We start from the raw sequence: 24,569 nt of genomic DNA, 5'->3' as shown, positions 1-24,569 counted from the left end.
ATAATAACGTGTTATCTAGTGTTCTGACGTACCGCAACGGCAGACAATCTCACACGTATGCAGTAATTACAATGGGATGCGTAGCATCGATATAACGAGCTTTTGTACAATTAACACGTGTGTATGCATGTGTGTACGTGCAGTTTATTACGTAACTTCACGCAAAAATTTATTTAAAGGCACCCTGAATACGATAACGTCATGTTTAATATTTTGAAATATTATAAAGTTCCAATCTACATATTTTTGACTCTTTCTTTTTATTTATACAAAATCGGTTTAACTATAAATTTTCTTTATATGTAATATAATTTCTCCAATCATTCGGCATCTAGAAAACTCAATTGTTAACAAAATATTTTACATTTAATTCCCAGTTAAAATATAAAATTATCCAGTAAAATATTTATTTTATTTCTTCCCCGAAAATTTCTAAATTTATTATTCAAGTAATATATTTTAAATTCACGTTCACGTACACGTCAGACATAATTTATAACACGTGTCACATTTAAAACCATCATTTTTTAATGCGCTTACAGCAAACCACGTTTTATTTATAATTTTAAAACAGCAAGATAACATATATTTTTATTTTTATTAAAAAATTGAATGCATTTATTTCAATCTTTCATTGATTAATTTTCAATATATGCGTATGCACACGCCTGTGCGCGCGTTATTTTCGTTGTCACCTGAAAATATGTAATCTCGGATAAAAATATGTGAAAAAATTCTCTCTTTGCCGCTTCCGCACACCAATTTTTTTAATGCGGATTGCTACAACGTGCAATTCTTAATTAATCCGTGAGAAAAACGCGATCATGCAATGTAATCGCACGCGCCTTCATAATAAAGTAACAATGAAACATTTTATAAATCGCTTCCGTGATTTTACGATATCGCGCGAACTATGTTCTCCGACAGTAGTGTTTCTACCAAATCATTGCGTACACGGTGGCACAGTGCGTGTCAAATGTCAACGCACATAACAACTCGTCCACTCTTGCGTGAAATCAATCTGTGCTTTTACGTTCGATCGACTTGACGGATGTACAGTTGTATGGAGATCGCAAAATTCGAAAAATCATGTACGCGCGCACTTCATTTGCATTAACGCAGCTCGCTCACATGTGACAAATTCACATTTTCTTCCAATAGAAATGTAATTTCTTTCGAAATTACATATTCTCTGTAACGTGATGTGTTCATGATGTACATGCTGCTCATATGTATTTTATATTTTATCAAATATGAATGTTAGAGTTTTTTTTAAATAAAAAACGTACTTTTCGTGCATTTCTCATAACATTTTGCTTTGGGCGTAAAAGTATTTGAAAGTTATCGAGAAATTAATTAAATTTACAGAGAGATACATTTTATTATAGCACATTTATTTTAACATAAAATGAAACATTTCATAAAGTGTTTATTTTTGACCACTTTATTTCAATACTTTTATGTAAAAAGTGACTAAATTGATGTTGCTAAGAATAACACACAATTACATTTCAGAAAAATTATGGCGTTTGCAATTGCGTACTTTCCTGAATGTGATTAGGTTTTTCTTCCTTTAAAAATATTAATTAATTTAATTGATTTATGCAAAAAGTAAAATTATTGAAAAATGAATATTTTATAGATAATTTTATATTTTATTTCAATATACATCGGAATAAATTATTTTATTAATTTTTCCGTGAAACTCTACCTTATTATCTTTATACAGAGAATGATAAATTAAATTACATGTAAAGAGAATATTGTAATTAATTAAAATCTATATAAACAATTTTTTTAAGTCCGTATCTTTTCTGAGAATACACTAATGACTGAGAATACATTATAGAAAGAGTGGAATATTATTGTCTTTTTGTATACGCAAATTGGATGGTACAGCCAAAATGGATGTGTCTAATGCATTTCGAAATTCTCGTGGAACCTTATGTATTTCGCTGAAACTCATAACTCGAGTGCAATTAATGCCAATGGGAATTTTGTCTCTGCAAGTCCTTTGACTGATAATTAGTTGCTGCGTCGCACGATTATAGTTTTCATGTCTCTTCGGCGGGACATAAAATTTTGGCTGAGTGAGCAGGTTTTGAACGAGGCGAACTTTTATACTTAAATTTGAGGAAGTGATTAAAAAGGTCACGTTTGTAATTCTACTCGAGCCCACGCTTTCTCGTGTAATCCGATTTCTCTGTACTAATCTAATTAATCGATCGGTTGTGCGTTGCGGTTTATCGTACCACGCGCCGTTATATCCGTTTTCCATTCTATTAAAAGTGTTTTATAACATATACAAACAGAAAATTGCATTGCAATTGAGTTGCGTTTACTCAGGATGTTTCTATTGTTTTAAGAACCACGCTGTTAAGCATTGCGCGTTGTTCGATTAATTACTTTGGCATTCACTATCAAAACGTATGATTATCTCATGTCCCATTACCTTTAATCCTTTCAGGTTTCGATTTCCCTTTTAGATATTGCGCGGAATCCATCTTTCACCGAAGTCATAGAATATTTTTTATTCCATTTAAATCCACATTTTCCCGCAATAATGAAATACGTGTTTTTTTTTATATTACAGTCCGAAAGGAAATAAATATGAAATGTTCGCCGGGGTAAAGAATCAAATGTCGGGCTGGTTGAGCGGTGGTATACCCGGGTTAAGCCGCGGCGCCGGAGCTGCCGAGGGTGAGGCCCCGCCACCAACTGAGACGGAAGAAAGTCAGCCTCAGGAAAGCGAGGCTCCCGTCGGCGAGCAAGTAAAAGATGACGATGCAAGCAGGTGAGTGTTGATGTATTTGTGTGTATTTTATTTACTCTTTATTATAGTCGTTGCGCATGAAATGTCGCTTTTATCAACGATATATCCCGAGGAAGTAAAATATATGTAATTGAAAAAAATTCAATCTCTCAGCACAAAACTCATTCTTTTTTTATTAAATGTAAGAAATTTTATTAAGTGAAGACACTTGAAAATGATAAATTTTTACTTTTATATCTATACGTATATTTCAAACGCTATGTAAATTAAATTTTATATTAAACATTGATGGAATTTTTTTATTATATATAAATACGAATTTTTTATTCTCTACGTTTTCAAACAAATTTACTGCAGCTTGACAAAACTAAAAAAAAAAACATATTTTTATAACAGTCATGTTACTTTAATACGATACGTAATACTTATCAGGTAACCATTATCTTGAAGGACGTTTGGTTTATAAGAGCGTTCCATAAAACTGAAACTTTTTGAATTCAATATTTCACGTGCAACGACCTAACACTATTACTGTTCGCGAGTACAGCGTCCCGTTCGATCTCGGTGGAATATAACGGCGAAAATGTTTTTGCAGCGCGACCGGTGGGGCGGACAGCGGTCCCGCGAGTTTAGAGGGCACCCCGACCGAGGACAAGAATGGACAGCAAGCTTTCGGCGCCGGTAAGTTCCGTGAATAAGCTGTGACCACGCAGAGATCAATGATCGCTGTCGTATTTACGTCAAGGAATCACTTCGGACGCCATTTACGTCGTTATTTGTGGGATTAAAGCATCTTATGTGATATTTTTCACGACACTACCTCGGTAAATCGCTGGTATATATCATTTTGAACGCGTGTCGACGAGGTGTGCCTTCGCACGTCACCTCATGTTATCGCTGCAGCCTTGCATAAAACAGCGTTTCGCTTAAATTGTTTTCAGATAGGCAAAATTGAAAGCACGTCTGGACGAATAACTTCGCCCGTGTTATCTTGAACGTCGGAGCTTACTCTTCGCGCTTCACACACATTTTTAAACAGGCGTTTAAAAATATTTAAAAAGAAAATATCTGCGAAGATTGTATCCAATTTTGACCGTAATTTTTTTGACCGAATTTACGCCTACTTAGTGTGTCAGAGAAAAATTAATCGGTTCTTTAACTTCATGCTCGCTCCGGAAATTACGGCGGAAAGTTTTAATTAAACGCTCGTCTGTAGATACAAGAGGGGAGATATACTAAAAAGCTTATATAAAAGTGGTTTATATTAGCACTGATATTCATCACATAGATTATTTTCTTTATGGTATAAAGATGAATGATAAAAATATACATACGTATACATATACACATTATTAGTTTTAGTCAATTAAAAAATGGTAAAAGAGTGCGTGATATTGATCAAGTAGATAGAATATGTGCTTTATGCATTTTGGTGTCTACTCACACGCGCTGCGCTTTCACTTGGCGCGAGCCACTACCGTGTCTCTTGATTCGTTTCTATATTGCGCTCAATAGAGATTTAATTTTCTAGAACGGCAGTGAAGCTGATGCATAATTAGTAAAACAGCTAGCTGCATTTTGTATTTTGTTGGCAGGAGATTTGGGTACATTCATTAGAGTATGATTATAGCTGATTAATAATTTCACATATTATCAATCACTATCTATAATTTTTATTAATTTTCCCTTTATTCTTCTGTTGTGCGTGAGTTTATTTCTCTTCCAGAGAATTCTCTAAAAAATATTTGAAGTTTTATTTTTTCTTTTGAATGAATATAATTTTCAACGTTACTCGCGTTTTGTATTTGTCTGATTAAACATTACAATTTTTATGCATTTAATATATTAATTCATGGAAATACTCTGCGATTAATGTAAAATCAATGCTTCTCTAATGATCTAGTATGATTTGAAAATTTTATTGTTACTTGGAACAAGTCCGAGTATGCAAGTCGACAAATAATGATTTCTTTTGAAGTAGGTCGTGCTTTGTTTATGCTCCATGGTTCACACAGAGAAAATTCATGGCGCGTTGCGCCTCGAAAATTCGCTTCTTCGCTTGCGCGTACATAACAATACAAATTATTTCTTTCTTCAATGGAAACAAATCAGCATTCTATAGATCTTATCATTATTTTATCCGTGTTTATGCATTTTGTTACTTTTTCACCGTTTTCCGCACGTGCCGCGAGTTGAAGCACTTTGTGTAATGATCGTATTTCATAACGTAAGGGCGGAACTCTTCGTAGGGTGTCTTATAACGGAACCCAGGGTTGAGAGAAAATGAACTAACGTACGTTATGTTGGACAAGGGAAAAAAACCGCGACAACTTTACGGGAACAAGTGACATATTTTGAACACGTCGCCACGACGCATGTAGTTGCAGCTTTTTGCCTCGCTTGGAAGTACTCTTATTTGTCCGAATCAGAGACGTACTTTTATTTAAGTAGACTTTTGGGCATGGTGAATTTCTGTTGAATTTCTCAGAGTGAAACTAAAAATGCGGAAGCAGCGACTCTTGAAAATTTTTTGAGTATTTGCATTAGTTCGTAAAAATTCAAGTCGGAACATGATTATTTAGACGACAGATTTATTTTGCTCTATTTATCTTTACTTAACTACTTTACTTTCTGAATCCCTTTGAAGAGGAGTACGAAGGATTTATCTTAAATTTTAATCTTTTGTGGATATAAAAATTTCGTTGCTGATACATTAATTATTTTAATTTTATTAGAAAGAACATGCTTTATACGAGATTCTGATAATTACAATACGATCTTAGTAATATTTATAAAGATATAATTCTATATCGTGTTATTTCTTATGCTATTCATGTTTCATACGTAATCTACGTGTGCACAAAACAAATTAGCAAATTAAAAATCCATTAGCTAACATTTGCACCAGATTGCACAATCGCTAGTTAATTCTCTCCGGTCGTCAGTCCTTTGATTACGCACGCCGCTAAATCGTCCTGTGCCTCTCGTAGAAAATTCGATTTCTGCCCTGAGCGGCATTATTTGCGCTTGCACGCACGTGATACCATGTATCTCTCTCGGAAATTACCTTTGTGTTATTCATACGTCCTTTATCTCGCAAATCTTTTTTTTATACGTAGGTCCGACAGAGATATTACTTCGAAATTATAGTTACCTTTTGCACGATTTCTGTTCGGAGAAAGTGTTTTTTTTTTCTTTTTCTGGCACTAGAATATATATATTATTGTCGAAATAGTACATATCGAGCTCTCGCTTATAAATAATTATTTGACTGGCTTGTAAATAATTGGAAAAATCACGTTGATCTTTGAATGTTTAAGGAGAATGCTAATCCGTTGTCCGCAGATGTGATAATATTTCTCATTGTTGGGCGTTTCTTTCTCAGGCCAAACTCAATGAGAAGGTCACTTAGCTCGTTTGTCTCTCGCTTTGCGTACAGCACGGTGAAGCGTTTACAATGGTATTATCGAAAATCGCGCTTTTATCAGCGCTTTGCCGATCAGTCTTACGAACAAAGAGCAAGTTCCAAAGACGAATTGTTAAGTACCATCGTTCAAGAGAAATTCTTCTCTATACCTCTAGAAAATATTCTCTATTCTTTTGCCGCGTATAAACGCGGAGATTGGTACCATTGCACATTATAGTAGAGCAAACCGATTTATTTAATCATCATGAAAATGTGATTGCAGAGGTTGGCCGAGAACGAGAATGTTTGATAAATTTTGAAGCCGCAAAAGGATCCACCTTCACGTTCCGAATGTATGTAGATACGTACATTCTACGTAAATGCGAAAATGATATTTGCAACCCCTACGAAACGTTGTGCGTTTAAAATTGTGATTAAAATGTAATAAAAAATTTTACATTTTCGCTTTTATTAGTCGAAGCGAATGGATTCCATCGTGTGAAATTGGAGATGCGTTGTTTCGCGTAAACAGGACACATGACATATTGTGCAGTTCCTATTGATCGAATCGAACCATCGGCCCATGAAATGTGCACTTCTGTACAGAATTTGTATGCGCAAGCTAGCATAATAATTGTAGTGTAATTGATTGTGAAGTATTTATACGATATTCGCGCGTGTACATGTAAATGATAATATATATTGCAGCTGTGTGTTACTATAGACTCAAAGAGCGCCACTGACAAAATTCGAGATCATTTTTTTTTTTATATTAACAACTTTTCCAATATTTAAATTAAAGTTATTTCGTTGCTTTCAACGGAGATGTCGTTTTACGTTATATTTAAATTTCGTGCCCACAGAGTTCGTATTTAATCGCTTAAGCGCGAGCGTTTGATTGCGTCACACAAGAGCGTCTGTCGTGTGGACTATAATTGTTGCGTCGCGAAAATCTTCTCGCCGTGAATGAGCAATCACTGCACAAAAGTGCAATTTCCGCATCGTCGTGCCTCAGAGACGTGGGAGATACAAATCGAGAAAACTCAAGTCTCGCGGCGCACAATAAACGGATCCTATAGACGGAAACCCGCCCGATCAAGGTCCTCTGGCTTTTTCTCTTTTAATCTTGCAACTTCGCGAAATATTTCTTCGTCATATTTCTTCTATTCCGGTATGAATCGAGCGGAGATTAACAAAATAGAGGGTGAATGAGAAATGAAAGAACTCGATGGGCTTGTCCTTGGCCTGGATACACAACGTATATCTATCCCCCGGTATCAAATGAACTATCGAAGGAGTATCTCTGCGTACACTTAAGTAAAATTAAATGCTATTAAAAGCGAGAAATGTCGTTAGCATTCCCCTTTTACGGTCTACAGTACGAATCCGCGACATGTAAATGATCTTAACCACTCCCGCTTAGCAGGGAAAAGCTATCACGCTTTTTCAAAACGCTAATATCAGAAGCTCTAATGATCTCTTGCTAATTCCACCGTTTATCGGTTACGCATAAATGTCAAAGGGAAAGTGCGCATCACGTGCACTCCGATTGAGAGAACTAATTGCAGTATGCAAATTAGTTCGTAACGCTTAAAGGGAGATAGAGATGAAACATCTTGCAGAGAGAGAGAGAGAGAGAGAGAGAGAGAGAGAGAGAAGGAAAAATGGGGAAGTGACAGCAGGGATGGTTTACGCAAAAGGGTGAAAGGGAGCGGACATTGCGCGTGTCCTTGGCCCGAGACGAGCCAGACATCTAGATCTGACGGCGCTGGCCTCTGCCCTGGACAAATCCGCCGTGGAGGAATCGTTAAAAATGTCTATCGCCCGCTTCACCCTGCCGTTGCTGTGTGGGAGTAGTTTTACGAGCGGGTAGAGAGAACGATCGCCGAAATATTTTCGCGCCCCGAATCCGTGTATAAGATCCAGTCAGCTAAGTAGCCGTTCTACGCGTCGTCGGGTTGGACTCCCATCTTCGTCGATCAATACGCTTCTCCCCGACCGACTTTTCCTCCCCTCGGAAAATCAGCGACTACGATGTAACCGCGGGCTCGACGAGCCCACCTCCACTCCATTTCATATCCATTGATTTGCTTTTCGCTTGCCAGATTTCGAGATAACTTGGTCAACTTCTCAGTCGAAATATCCGTCAACAGTATTGGATATATTTCTCTTAAAAAGAATTGCGATTTCAACATGCAATCGGAAACGAAAGAGGGAAAAATCTTACTTGATTTTGTTACGAAGGATTCTTTGCGAAGAATGCGCGTATAAACGGCTCTCCCTGACGTACTGGTATCTCGATGTACAATTTTAATATACGGAATATTTAATAGAAAGATATTTCAAAAATATACACGATCTGCTCTGTCTGCTCTTTCGTTCGATTGTTGGGATGTATTTCTAATTCTTCTGTACAGTTTCCGTAATCATCCGATTTCTTCGTAGGACCAAATAAGTTAAGATTCCTCGTATTGTTTAGAATCTGAAACACGGAATCACGCAAATTGTACATTTGTTATAGAAAATATGTGAGAGAACAGGGTATAAAACACAAGCCTACATAGAAAAGTTATTAATTAAAATATTATATACAAAATATATATTTTACTTATAAAGAAAAACGTTGTGCTCTCTCGTATATCACACGTCTCGTATATTTCTCGTTTATTTAACTATGAAAATTTTCTAGCTTGATCGTATCAGTTAAATCATAAGGAAAGCCTGATGTAACTTAAGGAATCTCGGGAAAGCGAACGTGAAGCGATTTATAGCATTTAAATGTGTATTTCCTTTTATTCCTTTTTCTCAATCGTATTTTAAATTGAGAGACAGTCACATATTGCATTGAAACGGCTTTTTAGTGCCATGTTCTCTTTGATTGTATCGTTCTATCGCTATTGATATTTTCTGCAGAGTTTGAATATATATATTGTTTGTTAAAAATCCTTTTATGTGTAAATTTTCCATATATTGTTCTACAATTTTTATTTCCTATGAGAAAATATACTATACATATTTTCGTTACAGCTCATGTTAAACAAAAAGCATGATACATTTTTATGTTAAAAATAAATGGATTAACAGTTGTATGTGCTTTATTTAAGGAGATGTAATGTAGTATAAATGCAATGTATAAAAACATTATGTTAGCAAAAGAGAGATATTAGCAAGGACTTTCTATTTAGCTTGATCCATATTCATCTTGGTCTCGCAATCATCTATAATGTTTTGAACGCAATATTACGATTGCAAATTTTCATTTTGCTAAATGGCCGTAAATAGAGCATGTTCGAAAGAGAAAGACTTTTTAACCAGAAACTAGAACTATCGATTCTCTCTTTTAACAGGGATTTCTTAGGCTCGAAATTTCAAGAGGAACATTAACCGGGTTCTAACAAATTATATTGAAGTCATCATACAAGTGTCGCTGTGTCAATTAAATTTCAACAGCAATTAGTTGGCCGGAAGTCCGGTGTATTGATTAAGCAACATGACGCATTCCGATAGGATATCAATTCTGCTTTTAATACCGGCGGTCAGGAATATATATAATTTTTTGTGAGAGACTTGAAGTGGTTCTAAAGTATCTTCTTTGGATTTTGCTTGCCTAGATATCGTAACTTTAACGGATTCGATCAATAATGCTGACGACGGCATATTTGAGGCATTTAAATATTTAAATTAACTGAAAACTATTGAATCACACACGGTATCTGCTATGGAAATTTATACTTATTATTAGCATATTATTTACACATATATTTCTTCTATATGAGAAATATTTCACGATAACTTGCAATATATCATAAATTAGCTTATTTTTGTAAATCATTAGAATGAATAGATTTTATAAAAGTACTATATTTAACGGAGCTTGATATTTACGAAAGACTATCAAACTTGCCTAAATTTAATTAACGATAATACTCTGTTCATGGCAGTATAGTGCCACTCTTTCTAACGAGATATGAGTGACCCGAGCATAATTAATCCGCTCTCGGGCCATTGAAGTTTCACAGTTCGCTTGATCTGCCTGGAGCAGCTGGGTCATCGACTCGGAAGTCTGCGAACGCACTTCCTCCGATCCGACGGAGTCTCATCGAATTTCAAACGGAAGGGATGCTCGTAGTAATTGAAACGCGAGAATCATTGCGACCGGCTGCCGGATCTCTGACCCCGAAGACACCACGCCGCACTCTTCCCGTTTGCGATGCCGTTGTTGAAGAGCGACGAATTCTCGTATTACTCTCGCGCTCTTTACTCATTTTTCACAGCGACGCCGCAGATAATTTTCCGCCTGACTTATGGCCGAAATTTGACCGACGATAAATCGACGAAGAATGCGAGCACGAAGCGATAGAGTCGGAAACGGATGCCCAAACGTGAAGTCTATTTTTAGTGTGGATACGATCTTGGTTGGTTTATCTACTAGATTGTTTCAAGGTGGGAACAATGAATCTCTCAACTCTTCTCATCTCATTGTTCTTTGTATCGTCATCACGATGGCGCCTTTGCGATTGCAGACGTCTGACTCGACTCGAAATAACGAGTCGGATTTTTTCTACGAAAAAATTGTCTACGTGAATATTTGCTGATACAATGGAATTTTATCGTTTGCTTCTTCAGATTGTTTCTGCTCAGGTTGTTCTTCGAATAGATATGTTAGGAATTTTGAAAATTCTTGACTCTTTATTGATAAATTTTTGAACAAATTTTGAGAGATTAATGTTAAGGAGAAGACATAGTCTTATTGTTATTTAAGATCGGTTTTCATAATTACAATATTATAATTGCAATAAATAATTTAATTTATTAAATTATCTAATTTGAATACAAGAAGAGACAGGAAATTTCCGGAGAATTAAATTTTTTGTAAAAAAGTTTTTATTCACCGCTTATTTTATTTTGCGTTTTTCTGACAATAAGTACACGCTTTGTCGTCTGATTTATTTATTGTACTTATAAAGTCTTAATATAAAGTGTTGTAGCGAGAAAAAGTATAAAAAACGAAAAGTAGATTCCGTATTTAAGATCAATTTTCTCTCTAAGAATATCAGACGCGAGCGCAGTGGAATGGAAGAGCAAGATCAAACTTTAATTAAACGCCGCTTGGTACGTCACATAATTTGAAAACTCCTGATCGTTGTAATTCTGCGGATTTTTATCGTTTTGTCAGCAAACGATTAGCGTCTCAATGATCCCGTAGCTTCATGGATTATTATTACAAAGGTTAGTAGTTTAATGTATGTTGCTATATACATTTATTCGACAAGTGTCGCCGCGTGTGCTTTGTTAAGTTATCTTTGTTATACTCTCTAACGGTATATCTTGTTGTTAGATAGTAAGAGATATCTACTTGACAGCTGTGTGTTTGTAACATTGCGTATCTCACATCGTAGCAAAACTGTTATTGTTAATGGGTCGAAGATACCGGTCACGTAGTGCGCTTCCTTTATGATTGTTCTTAGTCCGCCACTATCCTTCCGACATATTACACAATTATCGACGACATCAACCTGGAACATACCGGACAAGAGATTATGACATAAGGATTGTGCCATTAATATCACAAAGGAGTTCTATCACTATATATGCGACCTTTCTAACACGAGCTCGAGAATTATATAAAGCGATCAGACAGGAATGATTGTGTCTTTCGATATTATGTTTGATACGAAATGACACGTTTCTAAAAATTTCCAGCACAGAAAAAATAATTTTTAAAATAAATTTCAGGATATACAAGTTCAATGTTAATAGCAAATCGAACACTGAAAGAATATTTTAATCCAAATTTGTCTTTTTATATTTTAATCGAAAATTTCTTAGCACATCATTTCTCACAATCAGGAAAATTTACTTATTTAATCGACACATATAGCTTGTCTTACTTTTAACGAAAACATTGATAACTCTCTTATCAATATGTCGAAAATACCTCCATATCTTATCAGGGCATTTTTACGTTCACTAGTCGCACGCAGAGTTATCGAAGTGAAGTCAGTAGAGCCGCCGAACCGGCCATATGTTCGCACGTGACTCCTCGTGACATTTGGCCGGGTGAGATGTGTTCGTACCGGTAACATGTAGCACGAGATTTCTCGTCACGTCCATACTGGGGCTCTGTCATGGGAAAGTTTGCCAAGTGACACCGCTGTTGGTCGAACTTTTTCGAAACTTTTATCTGGACGACGGCGACGCGGCGACGTCGACGAATTTTCTCGACACTCCTGAAATTCTGTCTTGTTTGTTCGAGTGAAAATAAAATAAAACGGGATAGATTTCGTTAACGAACAAGCATCGTATATCATCCGCACCGCAATTACGGATTTTTTATCATGGTGGATTTTGTTAGTCAACCAAGTCCCTGAGAGATACTTTGGGGACGACTTGTGACTATCAACAACTAACAAGTATAATTTTCGTGGATTGACAACAATTAGTTCAACATTATATATACATATATATATCTTATTACATTTATTTAAAATTGTAAAACACAAGGACAACGGGGGAGAAATTCTAAGAGAAGAAGGGAAAGAGTCATCCCTATTTGCACATAATCTTTTTCTCCTTTACAAATTGCGTGAAAATCCATTATTCTTGGTTTTGCCTCAAGATCCTCGTGAGACCTATTAAATTATCTAATTTCTCGACATCTCTACGGTGGAGCTCGTGATTTTGGTGTAGCGACAAATTATCTCGGTGTGACAGGGACAGTTATGGTACTTGGCACTTGTTTAGCGACCCTCGAATACCTCCGGCAGGAGTTAAATAAGTCTGCCGAGTAATTTCGACTCCTGAACTCGGGGGCCAATTATCCGATGCTCTCCGCGTCTTGTGAATCTGGAAGCTGTTATTAAGCGTGTTGTATAGCGCACCATATATATACGGATGCGCCACGTATATTTTACGCTGATTCGTTCCCTTTAATAGCCGGCTGCTCGCAGACGGATCGGATGGAGATAGGCAGGGATGAAGCTGCACGAATTGAAGTGCTTCAATCCGGTTGATTAAATCGCCTTTGGTTTACGGGGGCCGACCGAGTTACGGAGCATATCCTCCGCATATCCTTGCCTATGCATGCTAAAGACGTGCCTTCGTAAATTTCCTCGAGGGGCTATCGTGCGAACGCTCAAATATCCTTCAAAAGGCCTGCCGCCGCTTTATCGCAATATTACGGCGTGGTTGCGGCACAGCTGCCGCGACATACATAAAAAAAAATACGTGTCCCCCATTTTAAAGTTGCTCGATTTAACTAGATGCTCCAGTTTAGTTTTATTGGCTCGTATAAAGGGAGCCCGCTGCATTCGTTCGGGATTCTCTTGAGTGTTTTCTCGTCGAAAATCTTTATTACCAGTTATACCTTTCTCTTAAAATTTTTACCTTTGCGAGATCTCGAAAAAATTACCTTGTACCTTGGTGGACTTGCGGACTTGTGAATCTATATGAATCTGTCTTTCTTTATGGATTAGTCATTGCTTCGAGAAAATAGGGCGAGATCCGAATCTGTTTCGTTAACAATTTTGACGTGATTTAGATTACACGAACATACAAAAATTCGAGGTTAAATTAACCTGATGTGCAATGGCCGCTTCGAGTAAAATCTCTGGGAATTAATTTAGCGAGAAAGCGCGCTCGCGGCATTACAATTTTCCGCGAAACTATCTCTAAATGTGCTCTGGGTTACGACGAAATCACGTTGACATGTTGGTGTGTACGGTGAGATACGCTGTGGCATGGCAGTTCGAAACGCTGCGACCGAAGCCCAAGACCGGCCGACCTTTCCCAAGAATCGTTAAAGCTATAAGAAGAGGTGAATCGTTTTCTATTTTACTGAAAGTGTAAATGTCAGTGTAACTTACCGTCGATGCGTTAGACGACAATCTATTTATGAGACGCGGTTTAGACAGCAAAGTATATTGCGCCGCGCATATGTCGCGTATGATGTAGCGATCTTTTTCTCGCAAACGTTATTTTATTTTTTATTTTTTGAACAGGATCATATATATACGCTTAGTTAATATTTTACTGTTGCATTAGCCGCTTTCTGCTCGTTTTCTGCTCTTTTTTAATTTAATACATATTTTATACGATTTTAATCCAAACTAAAGAAAAAAAAGCCGTTATTGCGTTAAGACTGTACGTGGAGAACATGCATGTACATTTTTGCGACATGTATTTAATTATCTATACATTATCTATACATGTTATCTATACATTAAAGACGATATGACACAGTTTGTTAGAATATTGAGCGGCAGTTAAAGACAAATGTACGGGTTTTGAAAATTAAACTTCTCTCGCTTCTTTACGTCGCACTGGAACAACAGGTTTATATCGCATATCAGGAATATCTGGTGATAGAATGCAGTGAAAGTTATACACACTAGTAGTACTTTGTATTATAATATTTAATGTCAGACATCTCGTCTTGCTTCGGAAAAGCGATTTGCGCTGGTCGCTCCTATCACTGCCGCCCATTTCCTTTTCTTATCCGATCGTGATAAATGGCGAAGTCAGAATTCTTGGCAAAAGAGTCTCGTGAGAAATCTACCTGACATATCCGGGTTAGAACAATCTGGTGACGTTGTTTGCACCGTGGATTCGATACCACGTGATTCTTTGATTTCTTGGTTGACGTAATACAACTAGAATTTTTTTTTCAATTTCTTTTATATGCAATATTACTTTGCTAATGACAAACGCGTGCTATTTAACAGTTGATATTAAGTAGCAGTCTCTGATTTTTTCGCGTTTTTAATAAGCAGGGAAGAAGCTTATTAAAATTAAATTAAATGATGCTAAATTTTTATTCAATTAGCCATTTTCTAAGAGAGAAAACATCATCTTTCTTATTCGAAAGAAAAGTAGTTGTATAGAAATTCACTCCTGCTTATTTTTATGTAATAGCAACAACCTATTTCAACGGTATTCTTTTAACGTTAAGCTAACTGCGAAGAAAGGCACATTTTTCTCTCACAAACGTCGCATTCATTCTCATTTTACTTTTCTCGTTTTGCCACCAGTTTCCACGAAGGCATTGGCTGGTGCGAAGAGTCTCGGCGGATTCTTGTACAGCGCCGTGAACAAGGCCGGGAAGACCGTGGTGGAGGCCAGCGTGAAGATCAAGAAGACCGTCGAAGAGAACGTAAGTTTTTTTTTTCCCATTCACCGTAATCCTATAAACGCGCTGATCGATCCGGCTTTAATGACCCGCGCACAGTCGTCGTCCTAACGATTTCAATGGGGTAGTGAGATATCTTTGAGATTTATTCTGATCTAGCGTACACCACTTTAGAGTGCTATTGTGTTTTGATTTTTCACTCGGGCGTTAATTCAAGTTTAGTACTGTTTTTGCTACTAAAATTTTGATAGTTTAAAATAATATTTAACAAGATTTTTTTTACATTAAAATAATGTTGGTTTAGTTATTCTAACATCTTGCAACTTATGTAAAGTAAAACAACTAAAAAAAATTCTTAATTGTTTAGATGAATTTTTACTCGGAGTAATATTAACATTAAAAAATATAAGGAGCACTTTAGAATAGAGCACGGAGATACATGGATTATATAAATAATTTACCTAGACTTTATTAAAGGACAATTATGTACAGTTTATTAACTATTGGCATTTTTTGCTATCCGATGTTTATTTATGTGATAAATCTTTATTCGTAACAAAAATACAAATTAGTGCATTAATCGTAAAAACTTCTGGGAATTGTTTGATAAATGTTTTGTTATAGTTTTTTTTTAACTACTTTTTTTAGACGTTACTGCAGAGGTATTCATCCGCGCTCGTTTCATGCCGTTCACGTGCACGAGCAAATTAATAACACACTTTTAATATTTCTGCCGCGCATTATTCGATGTGTTTTCGCGTTTCGTGTATTGAAGCACCTGGAATTTTTGCATTACGCATTTTACTACTACTACCGTGCCATCGTGTTCGTGAGAGTACATATGAATTTGAACAAAGAATGCTAGATAGAAGCAAACTTATTTTGCAAAACGTTTTTTCTACGGATGCAAGGAAACGTATTTGTACAAATATTTTCTTTTTGCTTTTCCGCCCTTCGGAAAAATTCGTGAGTCTGGTGAGTTCCCCCCCCCCCCCCTCCTTTTATCGGCATTGCGCTCTGTCGCTGTCGATATCGGCTCGTAGGATTTATTCTTTCGTAATGGTACGGGCTGATACACGTACGAGTATATATATCCAATGTGCGCGAAATAGAATACCGTGTCCCACGAGAATTCAGTAAACGCGTTAAACGGCGACGGCATTTCCTCACTTACGCGATACAATCGCGCGTCACGTACGTATTTCGGAAATTAAAGAAACTCTCTTGGTGCTCGAAGTCAGCTGACTTTGCCTCATAAACCTTTAACTTACAATATCAAGAATTCAGTGAACCGTACGCGATAAAAGCCAGATTGGTATCTTGGAATAATGATTCGATGAAATTCTCGCTGACTAATGTAACCTTAACTTTTTTCTGGAGAGTTTAATGTCTACGCCGCTACTTGAGCAATCGATTTAAAAATCGACATGTCACGTTCTCGGGGGAGGGGGGAGGGCATTATGCTGTCTATACTTACCGAACGCCTGCTGTCGCCGGCCGTGGAACTCGCATCGATCAAAAAGCTCGCTGTCGTTTGCATTCGGATGTACATTTCGTGCATATGTGCCGCGCAGGAAAAGCCGTCGGCATCGACGAACCCTCGTACATGACATGCGATCATCGAGAATACGTGAATGGGCGAAATTTATTCCGCGTCCATCCTTTTTCGAGTCGTTCAGGCCGCGCTGTGGCATCAATCGATGGTGCGTTCAGCCGAAGAAACTACTTTCGCGTTTATACTTTGGTTACTATGAATGGATATTGGGGGTTTTTGTTCACCTGTCTCTTCTTCTTTTATTTTTTTTCGGACAGATATAGGAATGGATGCACATTTGCGATAGCCCAAAACTCGAAATGTAGGTCATTAAAGTGCGCCGCTGATTCGATTCGCTTCGCGATTTCCGCGCGACAGATTTATTTCGATTGTTTTGGAAATCAATGGATTCTCGTGCCAAACTGTCATGCAGTTTTATTCTTTATAACATATTAATTGACGCGCGACAATTGTGAGTCTCTTCTACGCAGAGAGAATAATGAATGGAATTAATAAGCGCTTTATTAGAAATTAATTGTAATTTTGTGTAAAATGACAATACAGTTTGCATAATTTGATATCTCTTATATAATTACAATACTTTGAAAATAGCATATTTTGGAAATTAATGAAAATTAAATGAATTGAATTAAGGAAAAATTGTATTTATAATAAACATTTTCAATAAATAATGCAACGAATAAAATGTGAGGACTGCCAAATAGAGTCGCAGTTCCCTCGACTTTCGGACAGGATACGTTTCCGGCGGTCACGGTAATGATTTACCATTGTTGCGACCACTTGCATGTCCTCTGACACTCACATGCACGTGACATGTAATTTCTCGAGAGACCGCGATGCACCGTGCGTACGCAGCATCCGCTTGTTCCGTGATCTTCGATTACAGGTTTGCACGTCAGTGATACATAATATTGCTTAATCAGGTTGATGCTTGTCATCGTTGATCATATTAATATCATATTAATATATCATCTACATACATAGGAATTGAAATACAAACTGTTTTAAAAATATAAAATTTAGAGATAAGATTACGACGTTATAAAATGGCCGGTTGACTTTTGTCTTTTTTTTCCTTCCTTTACATTATATCATTATTCGATATAATTATCTAATAAAATAATGGTATTAATTGTAACGTTTGTTAACTGTTACCGCGAGTAGCACTACGATAACGATAGTACGCGTCAGTAGCTTCAATGATACATCACATCAGGTTTACAATTTTGGCCCTTAGACTCTGCTTTAATTTCAACCATATAAATTTATATTAAGCACAGGTATATGAGGCGAGCATAAATTCTCGCGTATAATAAATTCACTCGACGCTGTTACCAGGTACCGTCGAGCATGTATTATCGTTGTAACCAGCGTTACAGGTTGGATGTCCGATGGATAGGTACTATCACATGACAAGCATCGGCAAACAAAACGACACGCGAACTCATCGAATGTACAAGCACCACCGTTCTGCGTTTGGGAATGCGGAATTACGAGAAACGCTCTGTGCACAAATCCGAAATCACGCGCGTTTGTGTATGCTTTTTACGTCAATCGCGTGTCGTTGATTACTGCGTTGATGATGTTAATTCGAAATTTTGTTTTATCGTCAACATTGTTATCGCTCAATCGTTTATACAGGTATTATTTGACTGAGTTATAATTGAATTGACTATTTATTTATATATAAAATTATTCTGTTTTCTTAAAATCAAGCTCGCTATCAGCTGCGCTAAACTAAACTTGGCCATCCATGTCCGCGTCTATGGTCATTTTATTTTAATTAAGTCTAGAAATTTGTTTCTCAGGGATTATCTTGAAAATCGAGTGGATTTTATATTTCAACTTTTGATGTATAGTTTCGACTCGATACTGTTATTAATATCCTCCGGTAAAAGTAGTGGTGCTCGACCCATTTTCAATTATAACATAATATAATATGTTATATGCGGGATCTCGCGGCAATTCTGCTGTTCCTTTATTCGCGCAGATATTGCGTTTTATAAACTCGCGAGTGCGCCGTGTTTGGTTTGTTACTCTTCAGATTTACCGATATTACACAGGCAATGACGGTGACGCTTCGAAACATATGTTACTGAAGATACGATCGCGTCGACACGTGACAAGATTCTATGCGCTCGTTATCTGATCGTGTGTTTCATTATTGAATTATGTAGGCACGAAGCGAGCGATGGGTACAGCTCTCATGAATTGCTACTGCAACGACGTGTTGCAATTTTATCCATCAGTTGAACAACACATGAGACTATCTCTAGTTTTGCATTACTTATTAGCTTAGTTTCAAATTGAACAGTTTATGCGTTAACAATTTATATCATGCACGATTCATGTCTATCTTTATTTTTGACGTTTTGGTTTTACTTCGTTATTATTAATAAATATTCCATACTTAACTTTTTTTAAAATTAATTCTTTTCATACTTATATATTCTCATCTCGTATAAGATGTTTTTTTATATACGGCAACAAGTTCTGTCAGAAATCTAGAAAATTATTGAATTTTGTAAATTTTGTTGCAGCATAATAGATATTATATTTTATTACATTCTCTTTTTTTGGTTGTGATCACGAAGATAAGAAGTTATGGAATATTGAAGTTCACATGATCTACTTTGTTGCGATCTCATCATATCGCCGCGGGCGTTATCGTGCCAAATAACGATAAAGTATTTCGTTATTTCATTCGTTTTATCGTTCACAGACTATCTGTTCACATTTTCTTACGTGTGTGAAGTTAGCATCTCAAAGTTTAGCATCTCATAAAAATACTGCAGAATTACTTGCATCCAGCATAGTTCTACACACACACACACACACACACACAGTTCTTGATAGGTTTCAACAATAGTTCCGTTGAATTACCTATTTTAATTAAATTTTTATAAATGAGATGCTAACTTTCAAAATCACATAATAGCATCTCATCGTATTTCGAATATACGACCACAGAGAAGACTAAATCTGTAGAGTTCTATCGTTTAGAGACGTCCTATTAATAGTTCTGATGATTAAATTAATTTAAAAAAATTTTTTGTTACAAAACATACGTATATATGCGTATACGTCTGCGCACGTGGATTTGCTGTAACTGGCATCTAAGATAGACAAAATTAATTATTTTAAAAAACTTAGGAAGTATTTTTCAACAACTATCTTGATGGAAAACTTGTATTTATAGGTCTAGACATGAGATGCTAGTCGAATATCGACAGTTCTATTTCTTTTAACGCAGTTTCCATATAAATACGGACGCGTACAATAATTTTCTAAAGAGTTCCGGTGATATAAATAATTAAAACATTTTTTAAACAATTATTTTGCCCGAAAAACTTGAATTTTGAGAGCTAGACGTGAGATGCTGTCTCTCCCGGTCTCTCCCCGTCTCTCCCGGTCTTTCCCCGACGGGGAGAGACCAGGAGAGACGAGGAGAGACCGGGAGAGACGGGGAGAGACCAGGAGAGACCGGGAGAAACCGGGAGAGACAGGGAGAGACAGGGAGAGACCGGGAGAGACGGGGAGAGACCGGAAGAGACGGGGAGAGACCGGGAGAGACAGCATCTCACGTCTAGTCCTCAAAATTCAAGTTTTTCGGGCAAAATAATTGTTTAAAAAATGTTTTAAATATTTATATCACCGGAACTCCTTAGAAAATTAATGTACGCGTCCGTATCTATATGGAAACTGCGTTAAAAGAAATAGAACTGTCGATATTCGATCAGCATCTCATGTCTAAACCTATAAATACAAGTTTTCCATCAAGATAGTTGTTGAAAAATACTTTCTAAGTTTTTTAAAATAATTAATTTTGTCTATCTTAGATGCCAGTTACATCAAATCCACGTGCGCAGACGTATACGCATATATACGTATGTTTTGTAACAAAAAATTTTTTTTTTATTAATTTAATCATCAGAACTATTGATAGGACGTCTCTAAACGATAGAACTCTATAGATTTAGTCTTCTCTGTGGTCGTATATTTGAAATACGGTGAGATGCTATTATGTGATTTTGGAAGTTAGCATCTCATTTATAAAAATTTAATTAAAATAGGTAATTCAACGGAACTATTGTTGAAACCTATCAAGAACTGTAGAACTATGCTGGATGCAAGTAATTCTGCAGTATTTTTATGAGATGCTAACTTCACACACGTCATTTTCTTTATTTTTACCCGACAGGGATCTTAGAAACGAAATTTATGTATATCGCATACATTATTGATTACGCAATATTTTTCTGTGACAAACTATAATTTTTCTTTTTATTTATTTACTAATTTATTATAACAAAAAAAAAATATCTTTTAAATTAATTTATGCACTCAATGAAATTATGTTAATTTATGTAGATTTTATTATACATATTCGTGCCATATGATGAGCAATAATAAATGGAAAAATTCATTTTATTTGCCCGCGTAGCCTGCGAGAATGTAAAATTATGCAGTTATATGTTACGTATTACATCAAAATTTATTCGTATGTATTAATATACATTTGAATTTCGCTAGCTGATGATTCGTTCCAAAGTGTGAACTTCGAAATGAAACAAGTTTGACGATAACGCAAAGCTTTGTCCTCTTTCCTATATACTATGTAAAACACATCTATTTAGTAATCTTCTCTTCCACGTGAACTTAGTGGATATTTATAGAGTGCCGTAAACCTTATTTGGATTTACATAATACATCTCGAGTAAGAACCTTAAGAAAACTTCTTAAAAGCAATGCGAGAAACTCTTTACAGTTAATACTTTTATTTCTTTTTTCATGTCTTATAAAGATAAGAAGCAATTTCTCTCTTTCTCTCCCCACAAAACTAATTTTAAATTTTGAAAAAATAAAGTTACTTTATTTAAAAGTGTTTGTAAGGATCTTGAAACCATGAATGTAATAAATGTGTGTGTAAAAATGTCGAGAGACGTTATTGTCTTACCTTACAAAAATGAATTTCTTTTATAAACCTTAAGAATATATATAATTTTGAGGAAAACACTTACATAACTTTTATCTTATACTTTCAGAACTTGAGAATTAAATTAAAAGTTTCTCGCGTTCGCACAACCAGTTAGCCTCAAACAAGTGCAACTTGTTCCGTCGTGCATGAATTACATTTTTAAAATGAATTTCAAGATATCTATTTTCTTATTATATTAATATACAATCAAAAATTATCAGTGTTTGTGGCAGAGTGCTGCTACACTCTGTACCGTTATAGAGAGAAATTTTTGAAACTTTGTTAAAAACGAAGTTATAATTCAATATATAATGGCAAAACTTAATATCCGTACCAATAATAAAGCAATTCTGTGAGATGGAGATTACAGCAAATTGTGGCTCAATTCAGTAAGAAAAGCAACTTTGCAACTGTTGTAAGATTCTTTAATATAATTGATCCTTACTCTTTAGTCCTCGATGGATCTAAATATATTACACGCTGTATTAACTTTATTAGAGAATTTTACAATAGTTGCAAAGCTTCTTTTTCTGCTGGAGTGCAGCCAACATCTTCAATAAGGCAGATCGTTCATTCATCTCACGTCTAATTGGCCACTATTATATTATCCGCAATAGTGCATTAAGGAAAGTTAGCTACTACGGGTTCTAGCGTTGCCTTTGATTGTCTGGCACGACCGCAGCCAACAAGTGGATAAATCTAGAGAAACCAGACGGCATAAGACCGCCAGTAGTCGTCTATCGTATATAGTCAGCCCTCGAGGCGAAGAGTTTGCGTTTTTTGCGGATCGTAAGTGATTATACATGCGCGCGCACAAAATTTATATATATATATATATATATATATATATATATATATAAATTACATAATTTAAACAAAATTTTACACACAGACTCGCATAACGTGCTTATTGATACCTGTGTGAAGAAGCACGATGTGCGCGCGCGTACCAAGTCTGTCTCGGTTCGCGCGAAACCACGCGCGACATGCATACACAGCTGAAGAATAGGGGCAGTTGGTATTGATCCACCACGCCACCCCCTTTTGGTTTGAGGGACCCGACTACGGTAACGGGAGCTAACCAACACGGTCGCGCCGCTACCACGAGCATCTCGCGGTTTGTGCGATTTCCGCGAAAAGCTGGCGATAACGGCAAGGCCACTCGTGGTCTTCAACGACCTTCTTCCCTTGACGTCTGCCTTTCCTTCCGCGTGAACAGCCACTTAATCAGATTTAACGACGTTTTTTGCGCTGGTCGATCGCTGTAACTGGTGTGATTTAATCGCTGTTAAGCCTTGTGTCCAGGATGCTAGAAATTAGTTCAAGATCACGATTTAAAGACTCGCCAAACAGTTTCGACAAAGTTAGTGTTACCCCATTGCAATTTTTTTTTATATTACATTCTATTTTTGATTTATTAAAACGCAGTTTTACTCTTTGATAAAAATCTATTGTCTTGAAAAAAAGATTTATTTTCTCTATTTTTGTTGCGTGTGTACGAATTTTAGAACACTTTTTTAAGTGCTCGGTATTCATTGAAACATTGAACATATTGTTCTTTTGTCAAACATTCCTTGCGTACTCCAATATTGTCCATGTTGAATTGCTTGGCATCTACTTCTTTACAAATAATGTATACTGCTGACACTTACCTGTCTATCCCCGTGGCGAAATGACAGTGACCCTTCTTTTCTCTTGGTTTTTCTTCGTCGGTGTTGCACCGCTGTGTAGGCTGATGAGAATCGATGGCCCGAGAGCCTTGAACTTTCTTCGCTCCGTTGCTCACCGTTCTACGCATATGATATCCCACTTCTTCTCCGTGTCGCGTGTATCGAATGTCGATTCCAGATGCTAGCAATTTTGCAAGTACCCAAGGTTACGTGACTGATTGAACCATTTTAATAAATGTGAAACCAATACGACCTTAATATACATCGTATTAATGCATAACTCAGATAATGCGAAATAAAATAATCAGAAAGGGATTTTAAGACATGTAAAGCTAAATTTAAATCTTGTTCAATATACAAGAAATACATTTTTTTAAACACACGTGATGAGTATATATTTTTTGATACATATTTTGGGAATTATTATAACTTTCTTTTTTCTTTTTTTTTAATACTTGCGTTATTATATTATTAGTGACAAATTTATATTTATCTTATAAAAAATCTTAAAATGATTTTATTTTTGAATATTTTTAAAAATATTGTTAAAACTGTGCGCGTAAACTTTCGTACTTTCTTTATATTATGACGGAAGTAACGAGAATATGATGTCACTATAAAAAATCAGTGTTTGCAGGAAGTGCTTATCAAAATTTGCATAACTTGTTAGTGATTATAATACTACATTGTCGAACGCTTTGATACAGATGAGATACCTCCATTTGCAATTCCAATTATTTGCATACGTAACGGAAAAGTATAACTTTGATGGCGGCCATACAACATTAATCATATGCACGAAACAAATTGCTTTGTTTGAGTTATAATTTATTCCTTACGCGCAAATTTTATTCCTTTAAGGGCACATTTAGACGAGTCACTTAAACAAGAAAGAATAAGTAGTTTTTAAAAATACTTTTGAAACGTGTGATATTTTAAGAATAATTTTTCACAACGATATACGTTAAAATTTTTAAAATGAATGAAAGAATTTAAACGACTAATGATGAATTGATTTGTTTTCTTTTTAATTGACGTCCGCACTGTAAACTGTAACAAA

The 24,569-nt window shown here is 36.0% G+C and overlaps 1 protein-coding gene across 4 annotated transcripts in view; it reads left to right on the top strand.

The window, feature by feature from the left end:
• The window catches only part of LOC105834996 (synapse-associated protein of 47 kDa), a 70,278-nt gene that overhangs the window by 1,797 nt on the left and 43,912 nt on the right, over positions 1 to 24,569 (top strand). For all 4 annotated transcript variants that reach the window (XM_012677906.3, XM_012677907.3, XM_012677908.3 and 1 more), the window contains exons 2-4: positions 2,594 to 2,794; positions 3,369 to 3,454; positions 15,209 to 15,330. In XM_012677906.3, coding sequence (XP_012533360.1) covers positions 2,594 to 2,794; positions 3,369 to 3,454; positions 15,209 to 15,330 — 409 coding nt within the window. The remainder of the gene's footprint in view (positions 1 to 2,593; positions 2,795 to 3,368; positions 3,455 to 15,208; positions 15,331 to 24,569) is intronic.

The sequence above is a fragment of the Monomorium pharaonis genome, chromosome 10 (assembly GCF_013373865.1).
Source record: "Monomorium pharaonis isolate MP-MQ-018 chromosome 10, ASM1337386v2, whole genome shotgun sequence".
Lineage (NCBI taxonomy): Eukaryota > Metazoa > Arthropoda > Insecta > Hymenoptera > Formicidae > Monomorium > Monomorium pharaonis.
Note: the sequence above shows the minus strand (reverse complement) of the source record. Positions and strands in the feature narration are given on the sequence as shown.